The sequence below is a fragment of the Phalaenopsis equestris genome, unplaced genomic scaffold (assembly GCF_001263595.1).
Source record: "Phalaenopsis equestris unplaced genomic scaffold, ASM126359v1 Scaffold000715, whole genome shotgun sequence".
In the NCBI taxonomy this organism is placed as follows: Eukaryota; Viridiplantae; Streptophyta; class Magnoliopsida; order Asparagales; family Orchidaceae; genus Phalaenopsis; species Phalaenopsis equestris.
Genome location: NW_018165155.1, coordinates 172464 through 185803, shown reverse-complemented (window position 1 = coordinate 185803; position 13340 = coordinate 172464). Strand labels below are relative to the sequence as shown.

Sequence of the window (13340 nt, the reverse complement as noted above, 5' to 3'; positions counted from 1 at the left end):
TTGGTTTTGAACATATTAAAGATTTATACTATGATGATGTTGATTTTTGTAATGAATATTGAGCTTGTGATAAAACTGCTTGCGGTAAATTCCTTAAACATGATAGGTTTCTATTTCGAGAAAATAAGTTATGTGTGCCTAAAAGTTCTTTGCGAGAATTGCTTGTACAAGAATCTCATGGAGGGGGACTAATGTGACATTTTGGAGTTGCAAAGACTTTAGCTGTTTTGCAGGAACACTTCTATTGGCCACACATAAGGCGGGATGTCGAGAGGATTTGTGATAGGTGTGTCACATGTCGACAAACTAAATCTCTAGTGCAACCCCATGGTTTGTATACTCCTTTACCAATTCCTAATGCACCTTGGATTGATGTTTCTATGGACTTTGTGCTAGGTTTGCCTAGGACTAAACCTGATAGAGATTCAATTTTTGTGGTGATGGATCGATTTTCCAAAATGACATATTTTATTCCATGTCACAAAACCGATGATGCTTCTAATATTGCATATTTGTTCTTTAAGGAGATTATAAGATTACATGGTATGCCTGAAACAATTGTTTCTGATAGATATCCTAAGTTTTTGAGTTACTTTTGGAAGACCTTGTGGTGTAAGTTAGAAACCAAATTATTGTTTTCTACTACTTAGCACCCACAAATCGATGGTCAAATTGAAGTAGTAAATAGGACTTTGTCTAATTTGTTAAGGGCAATCATAAAGAAAAATATCAAAACATGGGAAGATTGTTTAGCACATGTTGAGTTTGCTTATAATAGGGTTGTTCATTCTGCTATTAAATTTTCACCTTTTGAAAATGTTTATGGTTTTAATCCTTTAACGCCATTTGATTTAACTCCATTACCTGTTTCTGAGCATTGTTAACTTGGATGGTAAGAAAAAATTCTGAGTTTGTAAAGCAGATACATGAGAAGGCACGAGTGAATATTGAAAAAAGAACAAAACAATATGAAAAACATGCCAACAAGGGGTGACACAAAATGATCTTCGAACCTGGAAATTGGATCTGATTACACTTGAGAAAGGAAAGATTTCCAGAACAAAGGCATTCCAAACTTCCAAGAGGAGATGGTCCTTTCCAAGTAGTTGAGCGTATCAACGACAATGCCTACAAGCTCGATCTACCAGGTAAGTAATGTGAGTGTCACTTTCAATGTTACTGATTTAAGTTCTTTTGATGCAGACACTGATTTGAGGACAAATCCTTTTCAAGAGGAGGGGAATGATGCAAATGATAGCATGGATGACAATGATACGATTTCAAGAGGAGATTTAATTCAAGTTCCATGTGGGCCAATTACTAGATGTCGTACAAAGAGGGTGAAAGAAGCTCTTAATGGATTAGTCCATGAGGCATGGACTCAAGCCAATTCATGGGGATCTAAGGAGAAAGAGACACAAAGATTTATCAACTTATTCCAAGCCTAATGATAAATGAGTCAAATTATTATGGCTGGATATTTTGTATTTTTATTGTGGTTTAATAATGGCTTGCATGCCAACTTGATGTAGTTTTCATTTGTTTTAGAAGATATTTTATCTTCTCTTTTATTTTCTTGTAAGCTTTAGCCTATATATAGGCCTTATGCTAAATGAGAAGGGGACTTTTGATGTTTGCCAAAAAAAAAAAAAACTTGCATTTAGGTTGTCCCCCACGATTTCCTTAAGATTCAAACGGAACTCTAGGCAATCGCCTAAGGAGTTTTTTCGCGACTTATCAAGCGGATTTTCACCCCGTTTGTTGCGTCTTCTATTGAACCAAGGTTCTTTCCTCACATCAAGCATAAGGTTGTGGTCTTATACCAACGTTCTTATTTGCGTTAAGCATTGGGTCAAGGTTTACCTCCATCCATCCATTTTACCACAAGTTCTACCTATAATTCGATTTGTTCCAGCCATGGGACGGTTTTATTGTTTGTTTTCTTACATCACATAATAATTTCCATCAATTCTTTTCGGTTTTGGCATGCACATCTGATTTTCTGATAAGAACATCAATCCCCATGATCCTGTCTTGCATATATGCACATCAATTTACTAGAAATAATTTTTTTTTATAGTTTCAATCAATAAGTTTGAAATTAAATTTTGTTACCGAAACCCAGAACTTCCAAATTCCCCCAGCCTTGCCCTGTTTCCGTGCCTAATCCTTCCTCTTATGTTCAGTTTAGGGCGCCCTTATTTTTTCTTTTCTTTCATGTATCTTCTTCTTCTATTACTTTTTCTTATACGGTTAAGTCTCAAGCTTATTCTTCTTTCTTTACTTCTCTCGCTCTCATTCATGTTCTCTCATGCTTTCTCTGTTTAACGAGAAAAAATTACATACGTAAGACATACGCAGTGTTGCGTACGTCAGGGAGGTTATTCAGAGGGTATTGAGAGGTTATATCTGCATTATACCCCATGTAACATCTATGTAACCTGCTTTGTATCCTACATATACCTTCTAGTAAGTTCGACACTTTTATTTTCATATATTTGTAGGTGACATGTAGGTTACAAGTAGGTCATAGGGAGGTTACAGAGAGTATAACACAAATAAAACCCCCAAATACTCTCCCTAATGTACGCAGCGATGCATACATCTTTCACACGCTGTGAAGGGATGAGGTAAATAATTCCTCGTTAAAATTTTTTACGGTAATCAGAATGTTGCTCGAATAACAAGTAATATTTTTTTTGTTTATTAATAATTAAGTTAATTAAAATTTTTAAAATATAATTATTACAAGCTTCATTTCTTATAAAAACTTGGCCCTTGAAAGTTAAGTACAAACATATTGCCCGTATCTCAATTAAAAAGCTGCGGGTATTACTTTACCTAAGATAATATAATTGAATTTTTAAGAATTCCAACTACATTAAAAAAGAAATAGATAGCAAATTCAAAATATATTTGAAATTTTATATGCATTATTTTTTTCTTCCAACTAGCTAATTTAATATTTAAAACTCCAGCCAAAAAAAAAAAAAAAAATACCATGCACTTATTTTAATTTACATTACACCAAAAACAGAGAAACAAACAACCACTTATTCCTGGAAAATATTTGCGTACATAAGATGTACGCAGCTCTGCGTACATCAGGGGTTATTCAGGGGGTACAATGAAATTATATCTGGGTTATACCTCCTTGTAACCTCCGGTATAACCCGGATATAACTCCCCTATACCCCCAGAATAACCTCTGATGTACGCAACGCTGCGTACATCTTATGTACGCAAATATTTCTCCTTATTCCTTTCTTTTTTTCTTTCAAACTTTAATATTTCTTTCCTATTTATTGAATCCCTTCGTCAATGTAATATTTTTAATTAGATCTTACGAATGAGATTAATCTTATATAAGATTAGTGGATGTTTGAGTCTGTTTATGGCAGTTGTAGCTTATTGAATAATCTACTGATAAACTGATTAAAAATAATCTGCAGATAAACTATGTGCGATACCTATTACAAATTTTTATTTTTTTTTTGGAAAAACCAAACCGAAGTCCTATTACAAATTTTTATTTTTTTTTGGAAAAACCAAACCGAAGCAAAAGCTCCAACCAAACCTAGCTAGGTGCGGTAAAAAAAAACATTTTTCAACATTTTGAAAACGCATAAACTATCAAAACACAATTCACCCAAACAAATCAAGTTTTAAATACACAGAACCACCAAATAAGCTGCCCCAAACGGCTCTAAAAAAATTTTAATAATTACAAATTAACAATTGCACATGTAAATGATTAAAATTATAGATACACCATCAGGATGACATATGAAAGTGTGAATTAATGTTGTATAATAATATAATCATTTTAAATGCCAAAATCAAACATCCAAAAATATGATAAATCATAGGAGCAAATAAACCAGATACATTAATATTAAGCAAAAAAAAATTGAAGTTAAAAAAACATACTGAATTAAAAAAGCCTGACTTTTGATCAAATTAGACGAACACTAGCCATTTGAATTTGATTTAAGCTTATAAAATCCTAAATTTTTGAGCGGTTGGATGACTAAAAAATGTTGAATAAGTTTACTTAGACTTGGTGACTATAAACATTGAGAATCCGGCGTAAACATTCTCTTTAAGAGTCTATATGAGTAGATGGACCGCAACCATACAACACTTGAATTTTAAGAAATTAATTATCTGAAATGAAGAATTAGAAATCCAACATAAAATATGAATGAAATCAAAATTTACAGTTGTTTTTTTTGCTAAATTTAAAATTCATATAATTTAATCAAAAGAATCGCGCATGCCGCCATTGTGGCCTGTCCACCATCCGCTTGCCTCCCCTCACCTCTGCCAGCCGCACACCATGTGTTGCTGCCGCCACCCGCCTTTTGTCCGATTGCCAACCCCTTCAGTCGCACACCACCGTCGATTGCCGGCCTCTTGCCAATTACCAACCTCCCGATGCCACCGCCGAATATCACCAACCACTCAACAATAATATATATTTTAAATTTACTTCAAACTAAACAATTCATTTGAGCTTTATTTGTCAAAATCAGGCCAGGCAACTCATAAAGAAATTACTCGATTAAAAATCAATCATCCATCTATTCACTGCTAATGATATTGCAACCATCATTTGACCCAATTTGAGTCACTAACACAAAGAACTACCTACATTTTATTAAACCATAAATTAGAATTTTAATTACTCAAAAAATTTGTGCAAACATTATATTAAATTCCATGTTTTCAAACTATTATTTATATTTAACCATTGATATTGCCAACAAAACACTTAAATAGCATTTTTTTTCATTTAATATAATTTATGTTTTAACCAAGCTACTAACATAAATGAAACATATTGTTATTGGGCAGAAGGCTGGATCAAGCCAACCAATCCCCAGTTATATCATATTATTCTACCATTTAGCATTAAAATGAGGATTAATTGATCAATCTGTTTCGGGATTAAAACTCACCGTTATGTAAAACCACCATCAAAGTTATCAAATTACAAATTGGGTTAAAAAGGGAAGAGAATTCCCTACAAAAACATACAGGAATAGTCTCCCAAGTGCCTAAATGGGTAGAAAAAAAATAGCTGAGAATGACAAACAATAAATCACAATCCATAATCTTAAGAACAAGAATTAAAACCTAAGTGTAATGTTATTTAGGAAATAAAACAGATCTTGGATGAGATGTATCAATATCCACAATCTTAATAATAAGAGTAAAAACCTTAGGTGCAATGTTATTAGAGAAAAAAAAAACAGATGATGGATGAGACGTATTAATATGGATCACGTTCTGACAAAGCAATACATCATTTGACCCAATTTGAGTCACTAACACAAAGATCTACCTACATTTTATTAAACCATCAAAAACCGTAAAATAAAACTATAGCCAGGCAAAGGCAAAAAGAATAAATTCAGTAAAAACTTCATTAAAAACCACAACAAATCGATCCTCTAAAAGAGAACTTCAAAATCAGCTAGAAATAACAACCTTACGGATTTATAGGTGGAAAAAAACCTGAAAGTCTTAAAAAATTTTAATGGCCGCATTTGGTCTAGGTCTCTGAAGTGAGCTTCTATGTCTTGATTGACGAAACCAAAAAACATTAACTAAAATGAGTTGGAGCCCCAGGAGCATGTCATAATCTTAATGCAGAACTATCCATAAGGTTTGCCTACAATTAAAACTAAGCCTAGATGCTACATTTGTCAATTTTAGTTTAATCAATAATAATATGCTCCGCAATATGTATAGAGAAAAAGCAACAGGAATACCTATAAAAGCAAACACATATATGTCAACATCTTAGAGTAACTCTAAATAAGTCTACAAATAATACCCAGCTCTAGGAACAACACGAAAGAAAATGTCGCTACAGATAACTAGCCAATACAGATGATACTCTTTCAGAATGATGCAGACCGCCAAGCAAACAAGCCTATAGTGACTTCACGAAATACTTCTAGTAGATCATTAACGCTAGCAGATATCTAGCAAATTTCTGACCCTTCTGATCTAAAGAGTAAAGACTGTTGCCTGAAATATCTGCTGAACTAAAAACAGGTGCCTGCAAATAACTGCTGAACTAAATAGAGCTGGTGCCTGAGAATACCTTCAGAACTAAATAAGACTGGTGCCTGAGAAACAAACACCTAGAGCAGAATGAGCAGCAACCTAACGAGCATATGGGTGGTACCGACCGGTTGGTCCAGCACCGGCACCATAGCTTCCCCTACCTCCATACAATCCACCGCCACCTGAGCCATAACCAGCACCTGGACCAGAATCATAACCTCCTCCATAACTGGATCCTCCATAACTTCCAAAACCCTCATCACGACCATACCCCCCACCACCAAAGCCACCAGCACCATATCCCCCGCCAAAGCCTCCTCCACCATATGAGCTGAGGCGACTAGAGTAACCAAGTGACGACTCACCTCTATAACCACCTAGGCCACCACCACCAAAACTTCCATATCCACCACCACCAAATTCATCAGCGCCACCACCATAACCACCAAGCCTAGGACCCAAACCTCCAGCTCCTCTATAGGAGGAAGGACCAAACCCTCCTCCACCAAACCCACCACCAAAAGAGCCTCCACCATATCCACCAAGTCCATCACCATAGGAACGATCCCTAAATTCACTACCATAATGAGAAGATGGTGCACTAGAGGGTTTCTTTGGTTCAGCCTTCTTGATCTCCACCTACAATGAAGTAGGAATAATAAGCTATGCCCTTTAACTACTGCTCTATACAGTGAAATCTTAAAAATATCTTATGCCTGCAATATAAAAGGTCAGACTAAAAGAAAGCAAACAAATGCAGACACCTAAAACATACAAGTTCGACAATAAAGTGAAGAAGTTGGGGTACGGATTATGAATGCCATTCAGAAGGTGCAATGAAAATAGCAAAAATAATGGATAAACATTTTATGGTAAAATCATTAAAAGGCCCGACAATACCGTATAACTTAAGCTCAAAGATCAGTATGATACCCAAATTCCTGATTACACGCATTACAAAACTCACCTGACTACCAGCTAGTTCTATCATATTGCCATTAGACAATAATTCATCAACTACTTTCTCAGAATCAAAGATTATGAAACCAAAGCCTCGAGATCTCTTGGTGATATGATCACTAATGATTTCATGCTCCACAACCTTTCCATATTTGGAGAAGAAACTCTTGAATTCCTCTAACAAATAAAATAAGTGAGAATTAATTCTCCATTATAGCGATGGTACCCATCCATACTCATAAAGAACGACGTAAATGCATTCAAATAAAAAATAGATAAATACCCGATGTCACAGTTGATGGTATGCCTCCAACAAATATCTTCTTTGTTTTGAAATCCTTAGACTGAGCGGAGCCTTTGGGAATGGTTCTTTTAATCTCAACCTTCAAAATCACATAACAAGTGCAATAAGTAATGTCAAACATCAATCGACCATTAAAAATAATAAGCATTTGAAAGAAAAATATACACACTTCAACTGCAGCAAGGGTTATAAAAGGACCACATTATTGTAGACAAAACTGTAAATGGTTTTGAAATTTCTAAACCAGAAATATTAAATACTCAACTAGTGAAAATACAAAGTATGCATACAAAGTATTAAAAAATGTAAAATATATAACAAATAGAGATATACATCAAAAGCAAACATCACAGCCCTTTCTCACATCTGATTAAAATCTACCTAAAGTCCCAACAAGCTGAAATAAAGCTGAAAAATAATCAGTTACACACACCAACTTGGCTTCAGAAAGGTAAAAAGCACTAAAAGAAGCTCAACTGAGTTACAAATCATCATTCTTGTAACAAACCATTGGAACTTATTTTAATATAAAAATAAGAGAACCAAATTAAAAAAAAATTGAATGATAATAGATTACAATGAATCTCGCTGTTGCCCATGGATACGTGATCTTAAAAAAAGAGTCCTAAATTGCCACAGTAATAGAAAAACATACAGTAATTGGATAGCTTGCTCCCCATTAACAAGGACAAGAAAAGCAATTAAAACATTTGCATTAAAAATTCAATAAAGAAATGTCTATTGCCGACAAAAAAGATTATAGAGTATAACGTGAACACCTAGAAACAAGAATGCAATATCAGGTAAAACATGGGGCAAATAGTCAGAAACTTCTCAAAAACAAATACCTGTTTCCCATTTATCACATGATTGTCCTCTATGACTTTATCAACAACAGAAGGATCAGAATATGTGATGAACCCAAATCCCCTAGGCTGTTGGGTGAACCGATCCTTCATAATTACAGAGTCTATTATCTCGCCATATTTTCCAAAATGCTTCAGGAATGTGGCTATTGAACCAAAACAAGTGAAATTAGAAAACACAAAATAAATAAAAAAATTAAACAAAAAGAATAACATGAACAAAACCACCCTTGGCCATAATCTATCATGTCAACTATATTATAGCTATTTAAAAAAAAAAAACAGCACGCTGGCAAAATGGAACAAAATTATAGCGATTATCTTAGCAAAAATTAAAGAAAGAAAAGATAAATTGTCATTTAAGAAGAATAAAAGAACCAAATAGATAAGCAATTAATAGCCAAATTTCTGATCCATTATCAAGAAAGAAACATCACAAAAAAGATTTTGCCACTCCAAATCAATTAGCATGCACCACTTTAATAATGAATGCACCACTACAGATTCAGAAAAGTACAGTGTTGTTACCAAGGACAGATTCATTTCTGAGTCTGCATCCCGATTAGAAATAATGTTATGATTCCTTACAAGGGGATTCCTAAAGTTCTCAGGATATCGTGTATTTCTAGATGCATTTACTATTAGCAGGGGCACTTCTCTAATGAAAATATATCTATGATATCAATTATATATAAAATTAAAATCGGCATGAAATGCAACAGTTGTCCTAAGCAGGGCCAACAAAACCATAACAATAAAAAAAAAGCCTTCTATAAGAATGAAAATATATCTATGATATCAATTATATATAAATTAAAATCGGCATGAAATGTAACAGTTGTCCTAAGCAGGGCCAACGAAACCCTAACAATAAAAAAAAAGCCTTCTATAAATTGTCTAGAAATGGTTCATATGGTTCTCAATGCCCTTAAAACTAATTTCATTAGCACATTTTGACCTCCTTGTGAAGAAGAGACTTATATCTGCTGGGCAATAGTAGGGCACTTCCAAACACAGAATCCTACTTATTTTCCCGATCAATCATAATATCCCTTGGTTTAGATTTGTATCATTCCAGGAAAAAAAAAATCTTCATTGAGCCCATATATATGCTCAAGAGAACAATTCAAAATAACAACCAATAACTACTCGATCATTAAATGCTCTCCAAAAGCATTAGTATCAACTTATTTTTTATTTTTATAATTAAAATGTCTCAACTAATTTACATTGTACTTTTGTACTTATTTTGCCTCCAAATGTGAAATAACCAATAATTCCATAACCTATTAAGAAAAGAGTAGGGTAAAAAACCAACAAAGGAATAACAAACAAAGGAATGACATGAGCATAACCGCACTTGGTCATAAGATATCGCATCAATTATAATAAAAAAGGCAGCACACTAATGTTAGAAAATATTAGTATATTAGAAAAAATTAAATACAGGAATGTTAAATTGTCATTTAAGAAAAATAAATGGACCATTTAGTTTAGTCAATAGTTACACTTTTGATCCATTATCAAGAAAGATACCACATAAAAGATTTTGCCTCTCCAAATCAATTAACATGCATGGAATTGATAATAAATGCACCCCAATAGATTCCGGAAAGTTGAGTTGTTACCAAGTAAAAGATTTTGCCTCTCCAAATCAATTAACATGCACGGAATTGATAATAAATGCACCACAATAGATTCCGAAAAGTTGAGTTGTTACCAAGGACAGATTTACTTGAGAGTCTTCATACAGATTAGGAATGATGTTATGGTTCATTACAAGAAAATTCCTAAAGTTCACAAGACTAGATGCTTTTACTTTTAGCAGGGGAACTTTTCTAATTAAAATATATGTACGATATCAATTATATAGCAATTAAAATCAGCAAGATATGCAACAGTTGTCCTAACCAGGGCCAATGAAACCCTAATAATAATAAAAAACTTCCTTCTTTAAGTTCTCTGGAAATGGCTCATAGGGTTCTCAATGGCCTTAAAAACAAATTTTTTTTAGTACACATTGGCCTCCTTGTGGAAACGAGAGTTATATCTGCTTGGAAAATAGTAGGGCAAACTTCTAAACAAAGGATCCTACTCATTCCAAGATCAATCATACATTACTTTGCTTTCTCTTGAAATTATGCAACTTATTGTTCCCATTATAAGATATTTTTACAACAGAATCCCAAAGATGACAAACACATGTTTCTACCAATTCATGATTCTAATATTTCGATCATAAAAATTCATCTTTCATTGGCCTGTGTCAAAACATCAATAATTTTCTTGAATAAATTACAAGTAGATTGTTAATATACAATATATAAAAAGTCATCAGAATACCAGGGGCGAATCCTAATTTTTAATAATGGACTTTAATAGTTTTATCATACTTCCTGGATTAGAGTTTTATCATTCCAAAAAAAAAAAAAATCTTCATTGAGCCTATAAATTATGCTCAAGATCATTTTAAAATGACAAGCAATAACTGTTTGATCATAAAAAGCTCTTCAAAAAGCATTTGTATCTACTTATTTTTTTGTTCTTATAATTAAACTATTTCACCTAATTTACATCATAGTTTTTTACTTATTTTGCCACCAGATGTGAAATACCCAATAGCTCTAAAAATCTATTTAATTTTATAAAGACATGCCTTTCTTTCAAAGAAAATCATAACTATTTATTATCTTACAAAATATTACGTAGATGACAATTTAAATCACATCTTTAACTTCAATATCTCAGATACACTAGAGCTATAATAGTGTTGAAGAATCATTGTAGTGGTTCCTCATGAAGAAAGCAAAAGAGTCACATCAACTATAAAATTCATTCATTTGCACCTTTGCTATATCTTTGTCCCGTTTACATTCAATGGGATAACCCAACAAATTTGTCCTTATAATGGTTTGTGCCTGTGCACATGTAAATAAATCTGCAATGATAGCCTCGTCCATTAAAAAACTAATTAAATGATAGAGTTGAGCAAAAGCTTCATTGCATAAAATAATAATAAACATAAAAAACATTTCAATTTAATTATTAATTATTGAATTAGTAAACTAATTTAAGACAAACTTCCATATGGTCATCAAACCACAAATAGTAGGAAGTTTTTAGTTAATATTTTTATTGATTAATATTAACTATTAAGATTAATCTAATTTTAAAAAACAAATTTTCCTAAATTAATTGAACAATTATTTAAATTTAATGTAATAGAAATTAAACATAAAAATTAAGTAAGATTTATTAAAATTATCTATTAATATGGAACCCACCAATGTAATCCTCTAGTACCCAAATTCCTGAAGCATTTGATAAGAAGCTAATGAGGAAGCCACGATGGAAGCTTAACTAATTCAACACAATAATTTCTATACGAAAGTCGAACCACAAGTAATACAATTATTAGTTCATATATTTAGGGATTACTACTAATTATTAATACTAATTTGATTTTCTTAAAAAAGCAAATTTGTCTAACTTATTTGATTAATTATTGATATTTCCTAAGGGTTGTGAGCTTTGAAGCACGAGAACTTTCTGTGCAATGCATTCAACTATCATATTTAGCACAACCTGGTTGTATTAAATAATGTAATAGGCAAATAGTCCGAACTGCTTAAACCTATAACTTTCTTGCTACACATGAATTTCATAAGATGACCTTTGGGTGCAGTAGGCGCAACTATCATATTTAGCACAACCTGGTCTTATAAAAAGAATGGAACAGGCAAATAGTACAAACTGCTTAAATCTAGAACTTTTTTAACAAAAAGAGAATCTCATAAGATAAAACAACTACAAAGCATCTCCTCGCATATAATCAGGAAGCGTGCAAGAAAATTTCAATAGAGATCCATCTAATTATATCAAATAATGCTTCCTTAAATGTGAACATCTTACACGTATAATCAATTATAAATAATATCATTAAAAATTCAACTTTTTAAGGGATTAAACGATGGCATATATTTAAATGATGGAGTAGTATAGTAAGGCGAATTAATCTACCAAAACAAAAGATCCCCTTGATTGTGTGATCTTTAGATCACAACACCATAAATTCTTAATAGTTAAATTAAACAGATCATTATGAAATAAATAATTCTACATTATTATGCCAAAACCATCTATAACGCCAGTATTCCACCCTATGACAACGACTATTAAATTCTTCTAGGGCGTCACATCTTCAAAAACTAAAATCCTTCAATTAACAGATAAAACTAACCCATGCTGGTGTCCTTGGGAAGCCCACCGATGAAGATCTTCCTGCAGGCCGAAAAAAATGTTTGAAGACGAAAAAGTATCAGGATAAAAGAACCGACCATATGATAGGAGAAGAAAACTCACCCGGGACTGGCACCATCATGCTCCGAGTTCTTGGGATCATCCTTCCTGGAGGCCATCGGATCTTCTTTACAAGAAACCTAGGGTTACGCTTTCGAGAGGCGCACAAAATATGCTAGGGTTTCCATCGATACTCCACAAAAGGGTATTTATAGAGAGGCTTCCGTCGGTCTTTCTAAGGCCGTAAATAGTTAGCGATCTGGAAGGTTCCTCGATCCTCCGTCACCTTGCTGGCCTGTACCTTTAATCTGGACCGTTGATCGGCGCCAACGCCCGATTTTCATGGGGAATCCCTTGAATTTCTATTATTAAAAATAATTGGTTTATTTTGACCACAAAAAAAAAAAAACAGTTGTGAAAATTATGTGGAATTTAAAGACTGAGAGGATTAAAATTTAATAATTAAATCAAAATTGAATTAGAAGTTTAAACCAACAATATAATAAATATAAAATTATTTTAATATATTTTAACTGATAGAATATTTTTTTTATAATTTTTTATTAATAAATAATATTTTAATTTACGATATTTCACTTTTAAATATTTTAAATAATATTTAAAAGCAAAATTTTGAGAAGTGGCAATTTTTTTTATTCTTAATTGAAAATTTTTTATTTTTTTTTCAACTAGTCAAAATAAAAAGATATTTAGAAATTAGATTCTCCTAATTCGTAGGTTTAAGCTTGAATTAAACTAGTCAAATGATCGGTCCAGAGTTAAATTGGTCGAACCAATCAATTAATTTTTAAAATCATGGTTAAATTAGCCAC

General features: G+C 32.7%; 1 protein-coding gene across 1 annotated transcript; it reads right to left on the bottom strand.

The window, feature by feature from the left end:
• Positions 1-5715: 5715 nt before the first annotated feature.
• LOC110030400 (heterogeneous nuclear ribonucleoprotein A3 homolog 2) lies at positions 5716-12717 on the bottom strand. The gene is made up of 6 exons (XM_020733098.1): positions 12571-12717; positions 12449-12489; positions 8191-8354; positions 7322-7421; positions 7046-7215; positions 5716-6717 (listed from the first exon to the last, which is right to left on the bottom strand). The coding sequence occupies exons 1-6, from the start codon at positions 12624-12626 to the stop codon at positions 6178-6180; spliced, it is 1071 nt and encodes a 356-aa protein (XP_020588757.1). The 5' UTR covers positions 12627-12717; the 3' UTR covers positions 5716-6177.
• Positions 12718-13340: the final 623 nt, after the last annotated feature.